The sequence below is a fragment of the Caretta caretta genome, chromosome 3 (genome assembly GCF_965140235.1).
Source record: "Caretta caretta isolate rCarCar2 chromosome 3, rCarCar1.hap1, whole genome shotgun sequence".
Lineage (NCBI taxonomy): Eukaryota > Metazoa > Chordata > Testudines > Cheloniidae > Caretta > Caretta caretta.
Window position 1 is genome coordinate 116,630,351 of NC_134208.1, and position 21,804 is coordinate 116,652,154.

The following is a 21,804-nucleotide window of genomic DNA, read 5'->3' on the forward strand; positions in this document are numbered from 1 at the left end:
ATCCTGAGCTAGAATCAAATAAGTAAACTAGAGGTAAAGTGATTCCATACCTCATTAACAATCCATGGAGATATCCATTCCCCTTTTTACTTTTATTGATAACTTTGTATAAACTTAAATTCTATAAGTTTAAAGATACATTCATTGACTTATGATTTCATAACTAAAAAATAAACCTAATCTTACACTGATCAACTGTTGCATTACACAAAGAAAACAAAAAACCTGACATTTCATGGAGAGTTATTAAGGACTCAGATACCACTCATATTCAACCCTCACTTACCAAGGTGATAGAGATGTTATAGATTAGACACACTTGATAAAATAAGATTAGACTAAACCACACTAAAATAAGATTAGATTAGACAACAGAGTAGATTACATTTCAGTGGGAGCTTGTGTCCAAAATAACAGTTGCCAACAATTAAAGAAAAATCCTTGGACCAGTCTGCAAATGGTACACCTGACAGACGGACAGAACAGATTTGATGCTCAACTGGCATGGCAGGAGGTGGGTTGCTGGGTTAGGGGAGCAGAAAGGATTCAGTAAATTAGGGAGGCAGGAAGGGGGATGCAGATCTGCCCAGTTACAGTAGTATTGTAGGAAAAGGTTCACTAAACTACAGGTAAGAGCTGAAGGAGCTAATCCTTGCTTTTCTACTGAAGCTTTTAATATTTCCATTCACTTCACACCCTTTACTGACTAAGGCTGCATAACCCAAACTAAGAAAAGGCAACTATCGTTTACCCATTTTACAGACAAAGGAAACTGAGAGGTTGCGCAGAGTCACTGCAGGTAGAGCTGGGGACCTATGTCTCATCTACTTTGCTACACACTTTCAGAATAAATAAGTCAAATCGCCTGTATAACCCATGCTAATACTCTTAGTGACTATTTGCCCCTCTCTGGTGGCTAGACCATATGTAGAGGTTTATGAGTCTGGTACTGCCTACATACTAATAGAATGATCCTGTAGTTCAAGGCCTGTGCTCAGATATCCCAGAGTTCAAACTCAGCAGAAGACCCAAGAAGGGCCTATATTAACTTAGCGATACTGTCCGCAACCATGAAACTATACTCTATTCTCAGACTCAGGAACTGAACCCCAGAATCCTGATGCCTAACTTTCTAGTGCTGTTTCACAAAGTCGTGTAATCCAGTGGTTATACTCTAGACAATCCTCACAGATGTTAACAGCATATATGTTAGCACTGGTCCATGTATGATCTCATTTGTGCTCCCATCTACTTTTCTTACTCTAATGTCCTGACCACACACCAAGTGGCAGGACCTGCTGCCTTCATCTGAGGGTGAAGGTCCTTCATGCATCACTGTGTATTCCACTGTGGTTCTACAACCCACCAAAGACATTAGTTGTTGGCTCCTTCATGGTGTTGTGAGCATGGGCATATAGCTGGCACAGTTCACTAATTCCTCTGACACTTACAACATCTGCAATGAGATGGAGACCTGACACGTGCCTATCGCCAGTGTGCCAGGCTTCATCCTCCATCCAACTTGAGTACCACCTACTCCTTATGTTTAGGCTGCATTTCTCCACACACCTTCTTATTTTTTGTTTCCCACAGTCCCACTATATCCAGAGACCTTCTTGTAAACTGCCACCTGGAATTGCCCAAAATGGTCCTTCACAAGTGCTGGAGAAGGAATCTTGACCACAGGGAAGCTCTCTGTGACCATTTTCCTTGGCCTCACACATGCACCCAGGCACAGTCCCTCTTGACAGCATCTAAATGACTCCCTCAGCACGGAACAGTGGGCACTGCCTGAGTTCTCACTCAGTGTCCCCTCTGGCACTCTTTTACTGAATTTTTGGCCTCAATCCCAGTTTGAGTTTTGCCCCATAATTAGTTGATGCCAGGTCCTTTATTTGGTCCCTCTCCTTCACTGACAGAAACATGGTTGTCTGTATGGGAAGGCCCCTTTGGATAAATACACAGAATAAAAAACGGTGACACTTCAGAGAAAGGGACAGGATGAAATAAAAATGTGCTTGTCCTGTCACCCCTGTACTGTTTTTGCCAGTCATAGGATCATCTCTGTCTTTCCCCCTGTCCAACTGAGCTTTTATTCCCCCATTGCCCTACTGTCTCCCACCTCACGCACAGACTCTCATTCACACAATCCTTCAGTTCACTGCTACTCACACCCTCATCCACCCATTTCCATCACTCTCCTCTACTCATACCTATTATTCCAAACCCATTCACTCACAGTCAACCCTGCCAACCTAACTTCCAGCTCAAAATCCCACCCCCAACAGCTCCTCGTCTCCCTCCAAGCCAACCAGCTCCTTCACAGAAACCCCTTCACACACAAACCATTCCCTTGGCCTAACACCCCTTCCTACCCAATCTCCAGAGCTCTGAAATCACACACCAGTTCTAAAATGACACTTCTCTTCCCCTCATACAATATCTTCAGAACACCTCCACTCCACGCTCAAAAAACTCCTCCTCATGCTCTTAGACCTTCCCTGCTACACTCAACCCACCCATCCCAAGAGAAAAATGTCTACCCAGCCTCAGAATCTTCCCCTCCCCTCCAATCTGAAACCCCAGGCACAGAAATACCCACTTACCTCAGAAACTCCGTCAATCCCATGTAATGCTGGAGCTCAGAAACTCCCCCTGACTCAAAGCTGGACCTGTAGAAACTGGAGCAGGAAGTATGTGCAGAGAGCCCCCTTACCTCACCTGTGAAGTTCTAAGACAAAGTAGCCATGCTGAGGCTCTGCACCTGCAGCCTATCTGCTACAGAGACTCCAGGTGGAGTTGGAACAGTTCCAGCACTACCAGGTGACCCTCAATAGCAGCCCAATGTACTGCCACCAGTAGAACCTTAAGGGGAGCCCCTAGTGCAAGCAGGTGGTTCTGGACACTACAGTAGAGCAGCCACTCTACAGCTACTACTGTGTCTGACAGCTAGGACATTAGTAGTGGAGCTTAGCACCACCAACCCCTCAGAACTAGCCTCTCCTGAAACATTTATGATGTGTTATGCTTCAAATGATGTGATCCCTATTCAAATAATATTCTCAACAATTAGAAGTTTTGTCTGAGTAAAGATGAAGGGCACTATCCCCCAGTTTCATTAAACAGTCCAGAGAGAACTGAAAGTTAAAGAGGAAGAACTAGGACACAAAGTACCCTAAGCCTGCAACAGAGAGGCAATGAGCCGCCATGCTCCCCATTCCTGCAAGCCCTTGGACCTACCTCTGCACCTACTCTGCATGACTGAGGCCCTGCCTGTTTTCAAAGGGAGAACCAGAGGTGGATAAGGGAGCAGCCACTCTCCGTATATTTCAGAGTGGTAGCCATGTTAGTCTTTATCAGCAAAAATAACGAGGAGTCCTTGTGGCACCTTAGAGACTAACAATTTGTTTGGGCACAAGCTTTCATGGGTTAGAACCCACTTCATCAGATGCATGGAGTGAAAATACAGGAGCAGGTATAAATACATGAAAGGATGGGGGTTACTTTACCAAGTGTGAGGTCAGTCTAACAAGATAAATCAATTAACAGCAGGATACCAAGGGAGGAAAAATAACTTTTGAAGTGGTAAGAGAGTGGCCCATTACAGACAGTTGACAAGAAGGTGTAAGTGACAGTAGGGAGAAATTAGTATTAGGGGAAATTAAGTTTAGGTTTTGTAATGACCCAACCACTCCCAGTCTCTATTCAGGCCTAATCTGATGGTGTCCAGTTTGCAAATTAATTCCAGTTCTGCAGCTTCACGTTGGAGTCTGTTTTTGAAGTTTTTTTGTTGAAGAATTGCCACTTTTAGGTCTGTTATTGAGAGACCAAAGAGATTAAAATGTTCTCCTACTGGTTTTTGAATGTTATGATTCCTGATGTCAGATTTGTGTTCATTTATTCTTTTGCGTAGAGACTGTCCAGTTTGGCCAATGTACATGGCAGAAGGGCATTGCTGGCACATGATGGCATATATCACATTGGTAGATGTGCAGGTGAACGAGCCCTTGATGGTGTGGCTGATGTGGTTAGGTCCTATGATGGTGTCCCTTGAATAGATATGTGGACAGAGTTGGCACCGCGGTTTGTTGCAGGGTTTGGTTCCTGGGTTGGTGTTTTTGTCGTGTGGTGTGTGGTTGCTGGTGAGTATTTGCTTCAGGGTGGGGGGCCGTCTGTAAGTGAGGAGTGGCCTGTCTCCCAAGGTCTGTGAGAGTGAGGGATCATCCTTCAGGACAGGTGTAGTCCTTGTTGATGCGCTGGAGAGGTTTTAGTTGCGGCTGTAGGTGACGGCTAGTGGCGTTCTGTTACTTTCTTTGTTGGGCCTGTCTTGTAGTAGGTGACTTCTGGGTATCCTTCTGGCTCTGTCAATCTGTTTCTTCACTTCATCAGGTGGGTATTGCAGTTTTAAGAATGTTTGCTAGAGATTTTGTAGGTGTTTGTCTCTATCTGAGGGATCAGAGCAAATGCGGTTGTATCTTAGAGCTTGGCTGTAGACAATGGATCGTGTGGTGTGGTCTGGATGAAAGCTGGAGGCATGTAGGTAAGTATAGTGGTCAGTAGGTTCCCTTGCTTATTTGCACTGTAGTGTCTAGGAAGTGGACATCTTGTGTGGACTGGTCCAGGCTGAGGTTGATATCTTGGTCTCCTTGGGATTCCATTATGTTTGGTGTGAAAAATGCACTAGGATTAATGCTGCTAAAATCAAACTTCTGCAGTGACTGGTTTGTGATTTCTACAACACAGACACACGGGGACATTCAATACTTACCCTTTTGGAAAACACACCGCCAGTGGAGAGAGAAATGAGTACCCATAGAGCAGCATGGTGAGGCAGGCCCTCTGCATAGAGGTTCTATGATGTCCGCAGGAATGACTCCTGAATTTGTCATCATCCTATGCAGTTTGGAAACATGCCACAGAGCTGGCAACCCCCTCATGTGGGGAAAGAATTTCTCCAGATATCCATGGTGTCAAAGTCACAGATATTTTCACTCATTTTTCTCCTCCCATTGGTTTTTCCATGGGAGAATGACATGGAGCCCTGATTAAAGACTTCACGTTTTTCTCAAAACATGCATGCATAAATTTGGAATTGTGCTGAATACACACACATAACTTAACTTGTTAAAGCTAATTGTACCCATGGTCCTTCAGAGCTCACATTTATGAACTGAAAGAAACACAGATTTGTCTTTCTTAATTATCTTTCTCTGCAAGCTGTTTGCTCTCTTCTCTTCCACTCTTCAGGGTACAAAGGAACAATAGGCCATATCCTGTGGTCCATACTCAATTTTCATTCAGTCCTTTCTCGGGCAAGTTTTTCACTGAAACAAGAGATCCACAATCCAACAGCTGGAAGTTTAAGTTAGACAAATTCAAACTAGAAATAAGCTATACAGTTTTAACCACTGGAACAATTTACCAAGAGTCGTAGTGTATTCTCCATCACTGACAATTTTTAAATCAAGATTGGATGTTTTTCTAAAAGATCTGCTCTAGGAATTATTTTGGGGGAGTTCTATGGCCTGTGCTACACAGGAAGTCAGACTAGATTATCACAATGGTCCTTTCTGGCTTTGGAATTTATGAAAGGGGCTGAATAAAAACTATGCAAGGAGCTCAAGATTGGGCCCAACATTCAAAACAAAATGTATTTTTTAAAAATGTCTGAACACAATCGGTTAGTGGGCACATTTTCTAGCAAATCTAGGATTCCTCAGAGACAGGGTATGAAAATCTTATATGCCATGCACTTATACTTCATTACTTGGGTGGGTGTCATAAGAAAACAGGGGCAGAAGGGTAAAAAAGTATATGACTAAAGAGTGGAATCTAGGTCCTTTGAGAATTTTCCTAGTTCACACAGCTTCATGGCAATCACTAGGCGTTTACTGACTGACCAATTTTCCCCTAGTCTGAGAGTAACTGCTTTGTTCTGAATATGTATCCATCACGAGAGACAGAACAAGTTCTTTACTATAGTAGAAGAAAGGAGCAGCAAAGGAGAAATCTGATAAAAAGAGATTATCCTCACTAAAAACTAAAAATCTTCCCAAGGCCCTCACTCAATTACAGATTTTAATTCTTCTCCAAAAGATGGTATAATAACCATTAAAACAGAGGTCATGGAAAATCCTAAAATCTAAATTCTACCCTGGAAACATTCATGTCCCAGTAAAGTAAATGGAACACATGCTTGGTAGGGTAAGGATGGTCTCTTTACTATGCTTATACAATGCCTGACACAGCAGGACCATGGTGTAATAACAATAATAATTATAAATAATAACAATAGCAACAATATCAATAGCAATAATAAAATGCATATAAAGGATACAATCTGGCCCCAAGTGATGGCACATTGCATCTCTATGCATCATGCAGCAAAGGAGAACCAAACTAATCAGCTGGTACCAAAGGATTATAGCAATAGGATGATAAAATAAAGAAATAATATCTTAGGTTTATATAAGGCTTTTCATCTGACTCTTTGGTGGGGAAGAAATGCAAAAGGGCAAACCTAGGGACTTGCCATCCTCTGTAACATTTTTCACCCCTCTCACATTTGAAGAGCAAACATTAACTTTCACATATTTTCCCCCTGCACTACGGCCCATGTCCAAGAAGTGAGAGGGGAGGATCAGTCTGGTGTCATACAGTCGATGAGCATTTTACACAGAAACCACCTCTCCGCTGTAATTCAGACACCTGTGTGGTGAACAAGGGTGTCACCTATGTGGGGGCAGACGGGAGAGGTATTTGTGTAGCATTGTTTGCTACACAAGATGGAGAAGAGGGGAAATTTTGGGGAACACAACACAAAGCCCTATTTTTACCAAATGTGCATGAAGAGCAGATAGGACACTAGTTATAAATGCTTCTTCCAAAAAAAACCCATCATCCAAAACGTAATGGAACTTTAGGATAGATGCAGAGAAAACAGGAAGGAATATTTACAATGAAGTCCTAACAATAATTTATTTCACAAGTTAGTGTTAATTTTGAAATCTGCAAAACAAGGGCTGAACTCAAAGCGTTTCCTCTGGATTGGTAACTGAGCCAGAATTTGGCCCACAAAAAAAAATCAGTGTAGGATAAGTAATTAAAATAACTAACTTTAAAAAATAAATTAAAAATGTCAGGTAGGGAATTATGTATCAATGTTTAATCATTGTTTAATGCTTCTGGGTCATTCTCATGCTATGAGTACAACACTTGCAGAGCCTGATTCTCTTCTCAGACCTGTTTTACACAGGTGTAACTTCACAGATTCTAAGGCCAGAAGGGACCACTGTGATCATCTCATCTGACCTCCTGCATAAAATAGGACTTCTCTGAATTAATTCCTTTTTGAATTAGAGCACATGTTTTAGAAAAACATCCAATCTTGATTTAAAAATTACTAGTGATGGAGAATCTACCACAACTCTTGGTTAATTACCCTCACTGTTCCTCACTAGCTCCATGAACTTGAAGAAGTAGGTTTTTTACCAACAAAAGCTTATGCCCAAATAAATCTGTTAGTCTTTAAGGTGCCACCAGACTCTTTGTTGTTTTTATTAAAAAGGAACTAGCCCTAAGCAACTTTTCTGAATCAGCAGAGCTATCCGTTTCTTATAACCCAGGATAAAAGGCAGAAATCAGTTATGGTGAAAGTTTGAAGTATACATCCAAAAAAAGGCAGAAGATATCAACCTAATGTATCATGAAAATGCTATGCAGGCATTTATTGAGAGCAATAAGAAGCAAACCAATTAAACGTACAGTAACACTACAGGACTAGTCACTGAACATAGCAAAGATAAATTATACACCTCTGAACCAGCCTGGCCCCAAGCGGCATTCACTCCAAGAGCAATCAGGAAGTGATACCACTTCCATGTTTTAAAATTATGGTGTATGCTCCCAAGGATGCTCCCAAGTGGAGCAGAAGCAGCACATTACATACTTGGCCTGGCCATACCCTCTTTCTGGCAATGTTTTTTGGTGTTTTTCCTATACATGAATTTTGCATCATTTTCAGTCTTTTGTAAGGTTTTGGGGAGGGAGGAGTTGTCTAAAATCCTTCTCTCCATCCCTCTCTCTCCGTTGTCACCTTCTTCTCCCCTCTTCCTACTGCCCCAATGAAATAAGAAATTTGGGGTGTTGTCTGTCCCTTTTTTACTGCCACCATATAATTTGGGGGGTTGAAAACTTCTCTCTCTCCTATTCTCCTTGGCTTTGCCTGCCACTTCATGAGAATCCAAAGGTTTCAGCTGCTGCAGTACCTCAGCAGAGAAATAAAATAAAGGGGAGACTAAAGTTGAAGTCCTCTAAGCCCAATGCAGCCCTGAAGCACAGCTAATAATATAGATGAGGGCAGTTTATTTTTCTGAAAAACAGGGACATGTCTCTCTTCATTCATCGTACAGGGGTGTTTTAGTGAACCCTGCCTGCACCTATTGAGGCGCTGGGGATGGGCGGGTTTTGGCCCTCAGCCAAAAGGGATGAGCCACTGGACCTAGGCATAAACTCTGCCTGCAGCTGAGGAGGCAGAATGAAACTAGGGTATTTTTTAGTGGAAGGGATGCTGCTCTCCAATTTACAGGCAAGCTGAAGACCTATTGTTACAGAACTATGGACCTTACTATGATCAAGAACATACAACCAGGCTTCTGGACACACCTGCCTGGGGACTGGTAATAGAAAACAAAGCCTTCTATCTTTGGATCCCAAGTTTGATTCTGAGCCATGCTGATAGTGTCAGAAAGTCATTACCATGTAATGGCTGTTTGGTGAGCAATGTGGAATAGGTTGAAAATATCAGTCCAGTTCTTAGTGACCATATCATAATAGGCATCTTGTTGCAGGTCTCATAGACTTATAGACTTTAAGGCCAGAAGGGACCATCATGATCATCTAGTCTGACCTCCTGCACACTGCCGGCCAAGAACATTGCCCAACCACTCCTGTAATCGACCCATAACCTTTGGCTAAGTTTCTGAAGTCCTCAAATCAAATTACAGAGGATCCACCATTTAATCTAGTGTAAACCTGAAAGTGACCCATGCCACATGCTGCAGAGAAAGGTGAAAAACCCCAGGGACTCTGGCAGTCTGAGCTGGGGGAAAAATTCCTTCCTGACCCCAAATATGGCAATCACTTAGACCCTGAGCATGTTGGAAAATCCCACCAGCCAGACACCTGGGAAAGAATTCTCTGCAGTAACTCAGAGCTCTACCCGTCTAGTGTCCCATCTCCAGCAGCTGGGGATATTTGCTGTAGCAGTCACAGAGGGTCCACATGCCATTGTAGGCAGTCTCAATATACCATCCCCTCCATAAACTTATCAAGCTCAATCTTGAAGCTAGTTAGGTTTTTTGCCCCCACTGCTACCCTTAGAAGGCTGTTCCAGAACTTCACTCCTCCAATGGTTAGAAACCTACATATAATTTCAAGCCTAAACTTGTTGATGACCAGTTTATATCCATTTGTTCTTGTGGCAACATTGGCGCTTAATTTAAATAATGCCTCTCCTTCCCTGGTGTTTACCCCTTTTGATGTATTTAAAGGAAGCAGTCATATATCCCCTCAGTCTTCATTTGATTGGGCAAAACAAAGCAAGCTCTTTGAGTCTCCTCTCAAAAGGTCGCAGCAGAGGTCACAAAATGAATTGGTATGGAGGCTGAACTACCATTTCATCCTAAGGCAAGAGCTGTTCTTTCTGGGACAGAGGACATCAGACTGTAGGGCTGAAAGTACAACACCTTTAACTGGTACTAAATTCACTTTAAACAGAAAAATAGATTTCTGCATACAGTACTTGTTGAATGCAGATGATCACAAAAGTTAGCTTTACTCATAACAAGATCTTTATCATATTTTCATTGTCCAGCACTTTAAAGCTCAGCATTTACAGTTTGAATAGAGCATACAAATCTCTGTAAAAATATTTCTGTCCTAGAAATCATCTGGGACTTGCTATAAAATGTTTCTAATCAGTTATTAAATGTATTCACTTCATGCCAGAATACCTAAAATGATGTGTGATTTCTTAGAAGAAAGGAAATAAAAACATTTTATTTCACAGCGTGTTGTTGTTTCTATTTTCTTGATAAACCGCAAATCAAAATCATTTTCACCTATGAATAGCAATCAATGTTTATTTTAAATTTAAGTACTTATTATAGGTCCATTATCAAGAAAGTTTCCTGACCCGTCAAGGTTCCTTCCCCACTCTGAACTTTAGGGTACAGATGTGGGGACCTGCATGAAAAACCCCCTACGCATATTTTTACCAGCTTAGGTTAAAACTTCCCCAAGATACAAACTATTTTATCTTTTGTCCCTGGACTTTATTGCTGCCACTACCAAGCGTCTAACAAATATGACAGGGAAAGAGCCCAATTGGAAATGTCTTTCCCCCCAAAATTCCCCCAAGCCCTACACCCCCTTTCCTGGGGAAGGCTTGATAAAAAATCCTCATCAATTTGCAGAGGTGAACACAGACCCAAACCCTTGGATCTTAAGAACAATGAAAAAGCAATCAGGTTCTTAAAAGAAGAATTTTAATTAAAGAAAAAGTAAAAGCATTTGCCAGCCGCGGATTTTTCTTTGCTGTGTAGATGTACCCTATGAGGCTGAACACCTAAGGGGCAGCTGGGTCAAGCTTTATCCTACTATACTTTGAGTGACAGAACCAACACAGCTCAGTTTGCACAATGTCCTGCTTTGTACAAGGCAGTCACACAGTATTTCCTCCTGACTGTAGTAGCAGCCGCTGTGCTACCCGTTTTTCCGGGGCAAGGGGTTTTGGCCAGTGAAGCTGAGCAGCTGTGATCCTACTGGCCATGCCACAGCTCCCAAAACCATTGTCATCTTATGTCATAAATATAAAGGGAAAGGTAAACACCTTTAAAATCCCTCCTGACCAGAGGAAAAACCCTTTCACCTGTAAAGGGTTAAGAAGCTAGGATAACCTCGCTGGCACCTGACCAAAATGACCAATGAGGAGACAAGATACTTTCAAAAGCTGGGAGGAGGGAAAAACAAAGCCTCTCTCTCTGTCTGTGTGATGTTTTTGCCGGGGACAGAACAGGAATGGAGTCTTAGAACTTAGTAAGTAATCTAGCTAGATATGCGTTAGATTCTGATTTCTTTAAATGGCTGAGAAAATAAGCTGTGCTGAATGGAATGGATATTCCTGTTTTTGTGTCTTTTTGTAACTTAAGGTTTTGCGTAGAGGGATTCTCTATGTTTTGAATCTAATTACCCTGTCAGGTATTTACCATCCTGATTTTACAAAGGTGATTCTTTTTAATATTTCTTCTATTAAAATTCTTCTTTTAATAGTCTGAATGCTTTTTTCATTGTTCTTAAGATCCAAGGGTTTGGGTCTGTGGTCACATATGCAAATTGGTGAGGATTTTTATCAAACCTTCCCCAGGAAGGGGGGCTAACTTTGGGAGGATTTTGTGGGGGAAAGACGTTTCCAAACGGACTCTTTCCTAATAATATACCGGTTAGACGTTTGGTGGTGGCAGCGAAAGTCCAAGGGCAAAAGGTAAAATAGTTTGTCCCTTGGGGAAGTTTTAACCTAAGCTGGTAAAAGTAAGCTGAGGAGGTTTTCATGCAGGTCCCCACATCTGTACCCTAGCGTTCAAGTGGGGAAGGAACCTTGACATCTTGAAACAGATTAAATCTCTAAACATACAGATAATATGGATCCCCTTTTGAGGGGTCTCCGCAACCTACTTCTATCCTGATCAGCAGAACTGCAGAGGTTCCATTGCCTTACACCCTTCAGTGCCTAGTAGAGGTTCCATTGCCTTACACCCTTCAGTGCCTAGTTATCTGCAGAGGAGCAGGATTTGAGTTAAAAAAAGGATCATTACAACATGTTTATTACCTTGGCCAGATGAGTGTTGATCCATTTTGTGAAAGTCCTCTTTTGCACTGCCTCTTGCTCATCTGAAAAAAAAATGGAACCAATGTGATTAGACATTGCTAAAGCTCACTGGGGAGTTACATGATGGGGGGAACAATGTTCATTACATATCATGCAACAGCTCCACAAATGTCACTTTTTCTTGTAAATCCTGTTAATTTTGCCTGTAATTCCTCTTTAACAAAAATTTGTATATTCTCCCAGTAATGTCCCAACAGTTGTTTATTAGCAGTGCTTCACAGCAATGTTTAAGTATCATACTTTCTTTGTGTTTTGGGAGAGAGTACAAATTGAAGTGCTTAAGTTAGACTCCTAAAACCGTGTTTAGGCACTGAAAAAAGTGGCCTGAGTTTTCAAGGTGCTGAACACTCACAACCTCCACTGTATTTTGCATCTCTGAAAATCAGACCACTTATTTAGGTGAACAACTATGGATTTAGAAGCCTAACTTTTTGGGACACTGCCAATATCTGACCAGCTGACAATGCACCCTAGCAAGTAGGAGCTGCTGGCATATCCAGTTTCTACAGCACTCTTGCTCTTTGCACTGGCTTAAGGAGCATGTCTGACATTACAATGAGCTCTGCCAATTCTCAACTGGTCCCTTGCAGGTTGCTGCCAGCTGATACAGGTGAAAACAGTTTCTGAACTAACTGTTGTAACCTATGCTGGGGTTACAGCTGTAAAAAGGAGAGAATCAGAGAACCATAACTGGCTCCCTGAAGGTCCACCCCTTCTCTTGTGGTGAGTGAATTTTGGCACAGGAAAGAATTTTATACCACTGGGATCAAATGCATAAAGTTAATAGGGTTTTTTTTTAAAGAACTACCTGTTTCACCAATAATGTGATTTTTTCATCACCACTGAATAGTTTTGAACATTGCTCTTACCCTACACTACAGAAAATTCAATGCTAGCTGAAGTTCTTTCTTTCTACAAGGATGCACTACGGTTCACCAGATGACACAGGTCTAAAGCCCAGAAACCTGGATTCTATTCCTGCCTCTGCTACTGACTTGTGGTGTGACCTTGAAAAAGTCATGTGAGCTCTCTTGATCTGTAAAAATGGAAGGAAATAATGTTTAATCACCTTTCTAATGTGCTTTGAGATTTAGAGATGAAAAGCGTTAAATAACATTATTCATAAAATGCCGCCTCATTTCTATTTTCATTGTGGTCATACTACCAAGTACTCTGACAATACTACTACTATGCCCACCGTCCCAGCACCACTGCCTTTCTAACTCTGGAATGTGTTACAGCGACGTTATAAAGGAAAAACGTATAACTTTACATACAACGTCGATCCACATATTTTATCAGGACAATAATGCTCAGCAGACTATGAGTTTTCAAACGATACATCACGAGGAATACTTTGTACAAAATTTAGCATAATCTTGTCAAAGTGGTGAGTAATAGTATAGACTGTCACAGTATGAAGGGTTTTTTTTTTTTACAAATAGCAGGACAGATATTTTAAATGGTTAGCACAGGTGTGGGCAAACTATGGCCCGTGGGCTGGATCTGACCCCTCAGAGCTTTGGATCCGGCCCGCGGGATTGCCACCCCTGGGCCTGGCAGGCCCCACGCCGCTCCAGGAACTGGCAGGCACCACGTCCCTGAGGCCCCTGGGGGTGGGTGGGCAGAGAGCTCCGCGTGCAGCTCTCACCTGTGGGTACCTTCCCAGAAGCTCCCATTGGCTGCGGTTCCCCATTCCCAGCCAATGGGAACTTCGGGAGAGGTACCCACAGGCGACGGCAGCACATGCAGCTCTCTGTCCCGTCCGCCCCCCCCCAGGGGCCGCAGGGATGTGGTGCCGGCCGCTTCCCGGAGCGGTGCAGGGCCGGGGCCAGGGCGGGCAGACAGGGAGCCTGCCTGGCCCCGATGTGCACCGCTGCCACCCCGGAGCCGCTCCGGGTAAGCGGTGCCAGGCTGGAGCCCAAACCCCTGCCTGCACCCCAACCCCCTGCCGTACCCCACACCCCTCCTGCACCCCAACTCCCTGCCCTGAGCCCCCTGCAGCACCCTGAACCCCTCCTGCACCCCAACCGCCTGCCCTGAGCCCCCCCGCACTCTGTACCCCTCCCTGCACCCCAATCCCTTTCCCTGAGCCCCCTTGTACACTCCGTACCCCTCCCCTGTCCCAACCGCTTGCCCTGAGTCCCTTCCTGCACACCACACCCCCTACCGCACTCCCTCCCGCACTCCAACCCCCTGCCCCAGCCCTATATTCATGGCCCTGCAAGTAATTTCCCCACCCAGATGTGGCTCTCAGGCCAAAAAGTTTGCCCCCCCCCCCCGGTTAGCATATACACAAGGAAGGACAGTAAAAGAGGGGGAAATACATTGATAAAATGGCATTACATATACTAGTGAGATGTGTTCACCATGAATAAAAATGGTGAACTTTTTATAATTATAGTATTTATCCTCTACTGTACATTATTGGAGCTATGAACTGAACTGGGGAAATAATTTGAAACTTGCAAATTACTTTTGCACTCTTAATTTTGTTAATCTTTTTTATGGTTGGTGAGTCTGACCCAGTTTTCCCTTGTTAAGTTCACTGAGTTTTTAGAGATTCTATTGGTTCCACTAGTATTTCCCTTTATATAGGTATAAGGAATGTCATTCAAACTGACAGGGGACCTCTCAAAATTGAATGAATTTTTAAACAGCAACAACTGCACCTGCCAAGACACAGAGTTGCAGTTATGAAATTATATATAATTTGTAAATCTGTATAATTTAGAAAAAGGAATATTGATGTGCAATAGTAAAATTGTTACGATAAAATATTTCAAATCTAACTGACTATAACGAATATAAAAATGATCGTAGATGAAAACAAAATAAATAATTTTCAGTTACGTGTGCAACAAGACTATATTCAGGAGTGTTTATTTTGGTAACCAATGTAAACAGGGTATTTCATGTGTGATGTGCAGTAAGTCATAAAGGCCAAACTCGGAACCGATGAGCATTTGCTCATGTAAGTAACCTCATTAATTTTAGTGGAACTACTTGCAGAGAAAGGTACACTTCAACCTGAATAGGAATTTGGGACTGAGACACAGAGATTTGGGACTGAGACACAGGGATAAAAACCCCATGACTGGCCCAGGTCAGCTTACTCAGGATCATGGGTCTTGACCTGTGGGACGGAAAAATCGCTATGTAGATGTGCAGGCTCAGGCTGGAGCCTGAGCTCTGGGAGGCTGGAGGATCCCAGAGCTCGGACTCCAGCCCAACCATCAGCACAGAGATTTCTAGCTGCACAGCCCGAGTCCAGCAAGCCCAAGCCAGCTGTGGCCATGCCAAGGGTCTTTTAGTCCGTGTACCCAGGGAGCAAAATTAATCCCTGATTGTTATTTCATTCACATCCATGTTTATTAGGAGTAAATCAATTTAAATCAATAGTGTATCAGACCAGATATGAGAATTGGGCAATTAGAATTCCACTTTCAGATCGAAGAAATAAAACAAAAGGGAAAAATAATCAATTCTGGCCTGCTCCCTCCTAGGCAGAACACCCACAGAGTTTATTGACTGCCCTTCTGACAACATACTGAAAATCAGGTGAAACACCTGCTCTGAACTCCTAGCTACTAGCAGCTGACCTATGGTAGGCATAGCCAGTTTAGATCAGCAGATAAGAGAAATATTCTTTAATGTGACCCATCCCAAAGCAAAATCTGTTGACTCATATATCTTACCATCTCTAAAATAATTATTTTCAATAGTTTCCTACTTTTTAGTACTTATTCTTTAAAAGTGTAAAATAAATAGACTGAATTACACCATTTAGAGATCCAAGACACAAGTAAAATAGAAAAGTGGTTTGATTTTTACAAATACCATGGGAATTTAGCATGTACTTTTTACAATTTCCATAGAGAGGAGAGCAGTTCTTTCCATTTGTTAAGATAATCTGAATTCTCCTTAGATCTCACATTTCTCCAAGAACACAAGACACAAACATTTTACAATTTTTACACACTGTATGCCATTGCTTCCCCCACTTGCAAGCGTTGTCAGTGCTTCAAATTGCACCACTTACCCAGTTGGTATTGAAAGAATCTGGTCACCAAATTTAACGACGTAACCTTTTTGCCACTAGCATCTTTGTAACGAGCCATTGCTGCTGTTGCTGCTGCTGCTACTTTTGCATCTTATATAGTAAGCCTCTGTTATTTAGACTTGAGCTAAGAGGTAATTTTTCAGCAAAGATCACATTATTTCCTTCACCAAAAATGCATGCTTCTTGCATAAATCCCTCCACCGTTTCCCATTTAAAGTGGGATCACATTAATGCAGGTTTTTTATAGCATCTTTCACGTATTTTTTCATATTACCCGACAAAGCCAGCTTTCTTCTGAGTAACAACCCTGCTGGTCTCACTGCCATCATTCCTCCTAACTGTTTTCCTGAGGAAAGATTCTATTTTGTAAGCCCCAGCCAATCGGATAGTGGAAATCTGTGATGTCAAGAGCCTGAATAATTTATCCAGGAATTGGGACAACCCAAGTGGTAATGCTGAGAACCTAAAGCAGCAGGCTGTGTGGCTGTAAAAAGCAATTCAAATTTCTCACCAGAACTTTGATAGTAATGTAACGTACAGCAAGCATAAAAACACTGAATAAAATATTCTGTTACTGCTTGACATGAAAATATGTATGTAGCTTTTAAAAACAACCACTTGGATTCATCTTATCACACTGTATGTTTAGACATGGATGTTCTTCAGCTTGTATCTGAAGTACTGAACTGGAAGAGATAATGAGTAATGAACCTGAAAAGACATATATGCCAGTTAGTTTTTAATAATGTATTAGAACTATTTTATAGTGAATATGAAATATATCTAGTGATGCACAGAATTTTGTAGTGTATTTGAGGAAGCATTCTACATGCTGAAAAATGTGAAAATATGCAGTATTTCCTAGTCCATACAGCAAAGAATCTGAGGTGTGTAGGTTTGAAATAGACTTTGTTTTGCTGTACTAAAATAAATATAGTTATGACCAATAAGATCTGGAGAACATGTAAATGTGATGCACATTCTGTTTATTCTAGCAATAGAATAGCATATAATTTTGAAGAGGGAAAAATTTGTCCACTTTGTGTGTGCTGTCTTATGTAATGTATCTTACTTGTACAGCTTTTTAAATTCACTTTAATAAATTAAATTTGGAGGTTCAAATTCTGCCTGCAGTTATGCCTGTGTAAGCCCCATGAATTTATGCAGATGTGGCTAAAAGAATTTGGGCCTGGAATTTTTATAGAATTCCTTTCTTTTTATTTGACTTGAAGTGTTTACATATTTTTACAAGTCTTTTTTTTCCCTAATGCATCTCTAACAAATGACTTTTTCAGGCAGCTCAAAAATAAGCAAAGACAATAGTAACTGGCTATTTTTGTTTACAATAACAATGGATAAGATGCTATGAAAGATGAACAAAAATAATTTTCTATTTTTAGACATTTGCAGATATGTTGCAGAAATCTTCAAGAGCAACATGATCTGTGGACAAAGCCATTCAGTTATCAATTATTATTATTTTATTTTAAGCAGCATGGCCCCTACTTTACACTTCTCATGCAGGCAAAACTCCCTTTAGTCTTGAACATGGAGTGTAGACTTAGGCTAACTGAATAATACTATGAGATATTTAGCAGATAATGGAGAGATTTTCAAAGGCCCAAATGGCAGATAGGTGCCTAATTCCCACTGAAAATTAATGACAGCTAGGCGCCTAACTATATCTATAAATGGTTGGCAGCACTGATCCTACAACATTGTCCACACAATGTTTCTGCTAAAATTTATGCAAAGCAACACAGCTCCATTGTACAATGTGTACTATTAAATTATAGAGCTGCGCCACTAAAATATATCTTTTGATAGCTTCTTAGGCTACCATACAGATTGTTTGCTCTGATGAAACAAAAAAGTGTTCCAGCGCTTACTTTTCCCCACAAAATCTCAATTTTTTTGTAATTTAGTCTTAAAAACTATAAAGAGTTTCTCATTAACCTGCTTTCCTTTTTATTTTCCAGGGGGATTTCAGAGCTGCTAGGAATAGTGTCAAGAGAGCCATAATTGCACAGAAGAGTGCCAAATCAGCTACAGCATGTCAAGATGTCATCTGAGAACATGTAACAGTCGGCATACAGAGATGTGAATGGCACTGCTCAAGGAAAGTTCCTTTGGTCAGTAGTTTGGCATTGGCACTGTAAAGTTTTAAGTGAGCAATGTTATATGGCAATTTCCATCTCCATTAAGTCAATTTTAATTTAAAGCAGCTGTACAAAGGCTTGCCAAGTCAAAGCAACAATGTGGACTCTTATAAAAGGTAGCAATGTTCTAAGCTTACATAGTAGTTATTGCACATCTGCTCCTCTGAGTACATGAATTACCCCATTCAGACTTACTGGACAAAGGGGAACCAGGAAAGACTTAACTGTATTTTTTGTATTTTTAATTATTATTTTTACAGGCCTGTGCCAGAACTATGCCTCTTTCACAACAAAAAGGAAAATGATAGCAATGCTAAAACCAGTGTATGCTTTGTAACTTGCTAAGCCTACCCTGTCTGCTTCAATCAGGACAGAAATAAATGATGGGGAATAGGAGAACACTGGAAGAAAATGAAGGTAGATGAAAAGAGATTCAACACCAACAGCAAAACAGAAGCCACTGAATTCAAGAGTGCATGCACTGATGTTGGGAGAGGCAATATTTTTGAGATACTCTATGTATTCACATGGATTTTGCTCCCACCCCCCGCCCTTTTTTTTTTTTTTTTTTTTTTGTGGTGAAGGGAAAAAACTGAAGACATTTTATCAGGCTTTAGTGGTCAGTTAGTGTCCTGGCTCTGAGACCTGGTCTGTCTGTTATCTGGAGAGCGTGAAACCTTCTCCAAGTGGTGGACATGGTTGAGGAGACAGAAAAGTAAAAGTACAGTATATCATCTGTTTTTATATGCAGTAGATGGTTGTTGGCTTGATTAGGACAAGGGCAGTTGTGGTTATTGCCGGCATGGAGTTTGCTATAAATATTTTATTTTTTTCCCATTTCTAAAACAGAAAAGATGACCATCCAAAACTCTAGGAGCCCTGCCATCTCTTAAAATCATGTACGAAATCAGTCAATCACCCAAATCAGCTTTACCCCTTAACAAATCCAGGTATAGTCAAGTATTAAAAATAAATGAATCAATAGGACATTCTGCCTCAAATTCTGTTCCAATCATCCTATACTCTTACCCTCCTCAAAATCCCACAACAACAGACAGGCTTGCAGCGTGCCTGCACAGTTGACATATTTGGGCTATTTCTGACCAAGGTGAGGAATAAATTCAAAAATCTAGGAGTTCTCATGAAGAACAACTTGCCAGCAGCTCCCTCTCACACATAACAAGAGAGCTTATTGTGCCTGCCAACGTGCCATATTTACAGTTCTATAAGGATACCAAAGGATTAATATACCACAGACTTTCCCAAGAAAACTACAGCAATGTCAAAATCACTTTCTGGTGGAAACTGTTGCAGAGGTCAGCACAAAAGAAGAAAACTGGGTAAAATGATATTGAAACAGATTCTGGACTATGTGCCTGCAAGTTTTTTCAAGAAGTAAACTTACTGCTAGCTTCACAATAATTGTTCACTTACACTGAGGATATGTAACAGAAAAATGAGTTGGAAATGCACTTATTTACATTTACAAACTAAAAGCCTATCCTCCCTGGTTCAGTTTATTCTCATTTAGAGAGGAGGAACAAATTAGTTTGGACTCACTGATGGCACTTTCTGGGAGCCTGATTTGCCTCCCCGCCGCTACTCAATGGATCTGGAATGGGGGTTGCTACTTGGAACACACAGATTTCAGGAGATCAGTGGAAGCCAGCGCCATCTGTACAGAAGCCCAGTGCGTCTGTACTATCTCCTGGCCCAAATTCATGGCAGCACCTTCAGGAGTTGTGCTCTCATTGTGTCACCAACTGCTGCTGCCACAATCCCCTGGGAGGGTTCCCTGATCTGTGAGAGAACCCACATAAATTAATGCAAAGAGAATCAACATTAATTTATGGTGAAAATATACATGGGGTTGAGGGTTTGGGATGATGCTACAGACAGTGACTTCTCTACAACCTGTCCCCCTTGTTCCCATCTGTGGATGCCAGTCCCTGCAGCATACTCACAAATGGGTTTCCGAACGGTTGCAGGTGGAGAGGCACACACTATAGAACCAGCTGTCCCCCACTTCTGCAGCATGCCTGCCTGGGTCTGCTACATTTTGTTCTCCACTATTGGTAGCACAGGAGCATATTTAGCCCCATACACGGATTATAATTGCATTTCATCCCTACAGCATTTCCCCTGTGAACAGCAGCTCTTTTATTGTTCTTATTACCTTTATTAACCTTTGTCTTAATCTCCTTGGGGATTTCAATGCATGTGTTCATTCTCCCCTCTGTTTCTGCTAAATGATTATTGTCCTAGCCTGTATTCATTGGGATGTATATGTATTTTTTTCTTTTTAACCCTCTCTTCTTTCATTCTGACATTAAAAAGTATTTGATTATTTTCTTGTTAATAAAATAAAATAAAATAAAATAAAGCTTCGAATCAGCTCCAGTAAGCCTTCCCTTTCTGGTATCTAGGGCAGTCAACTCATAACGACCATCAGCAGACAACAATCCTCATTTCAGTGTGGTGACCTGAGGCTTTCTCCACTCTGAAATCCTGATATTGCACAGAGAATTGTTTGACCTGTGTGGATTATATTACCTTCCTTCATACTATTCTCAATGAAGTGAGTAAAGTTGCAAATAAAAACAACCTCCTATTGCAAAATCATTGCTATAGTTTTCAAGAGATTTACATGCATTTAATCTGCCTTTCAAGGCACTAATCTAAAGCTGGTTATTAGCTAAAATCAGTATAATCAACAATTGAGGTGATTATTTGAAGTGAATTTAGTGCTTGTGAAAGGTGCCAGATTGGCAGCCCTAGTAGCCTAATTGCTTTATTCACAGATCGGGTACAGCAGAAGCAGCACAAGCTTCTGCCTCCGCATGCCTCCACCCTGACCTAGATGGATCGTCTCTCAGGGTGACAAGGTACTTCATTTTCAATACCCATCTAACTCCAAGCCTCTCTGTTGAGACTGCCAGAAAGGAAGCCAATAAATGCCAATGGGTGATGATCAAAGAGACAAGGTGGGTGAGGCAGTATCTTCTATTGAACCAACTTCTGTTGGTGAGAGAGACAAACTTTCCAGCTTACACTGAGGTTCTTCTTTAGGGCTAAGAAACATACTCTGAGTGTCATAGATAAATACAAGGTGGAACAAATTTATTCAGCAAGGGAGGAGGATCCAAGAACCCAGGCTTCAGCCTGAGCCCGAATGTTTACACTGCAATTAAAATGCCCTGTATCCTGAGCCCCACAAGCCCAAGTTAGCTGACACAGGCCAGCCACGGTCATAATGCTGTCTCAGAGAAGTCTGTCTGATCTATGAGCGCCCTTTTCCTTAGCTTCCTTTGCAACATGCAGAGAAGTAGTTGTAATACTAGTCAGCAACAGCAGAGTGGATGCCAATGTGAAAATGATCTGATTTTGCTGACCGGGGTGTGTAGCATGTCTGCATCTGCAGCAGAGTCTGGGGTGTTGCCAACAAATGGGAAAATGCAGTATTGCTAACTCCAAGAGTTCTAAAATCAGAGCAAAATCCAAATTAGACCCAGATGATTTATTTCCAACCTCAAATGTATGTGCAATCCATTCCTGGTACATTTGTGCCCTGTGTCCTAAATACCTATTATGGCAGCATTGAGAACAGCAGCATTTCCTGAAATGATCAGGAAAAT

At 41.6% G+C, this 21,804-nt stretch overlaps 1 protein-coding gene across 13 annotated transcripts in view; it reads right to left on the reverse strand.

Annotated features, from left to right (window-relative positions):
- The window catches only part of SYNE1 (spectrin repeat containing nuclear envelope protein 1), a 499,708-nt gene that overhangs the window by 400,920 nt on the left and 76,984 nt on the right, over positions 1-21,804 (reverse strand). For 8 of the 13 annotated variants that reach the window (XM_075126813.1, XM_075126818.1, XM_075126819.1 and 5 more), the window contains exons 1-2: positions 15,990-16,301; positions 11,888-11,949 (exon numbers count right to left, since the gene is read on the reverse strand). In XM_075126813.1, coding sequence (XP_074982914.1) covers positions 11,888-11,949; positions 15,990-16,068 — 141 coding nt within the window. In that variant the 5' untranslated portion in view covers positions 16,069-16,301. Of the gene's footprint in view, positions 1-11,887; positions 11,950-15,989; positions 16,302-21,804 lie in introns of those variants that run through there. The other 5 variants (XM_075126823.1, XM_075126822.1, XM_075126816.1 and 2 more) reach the window with 2 other exon arrangements.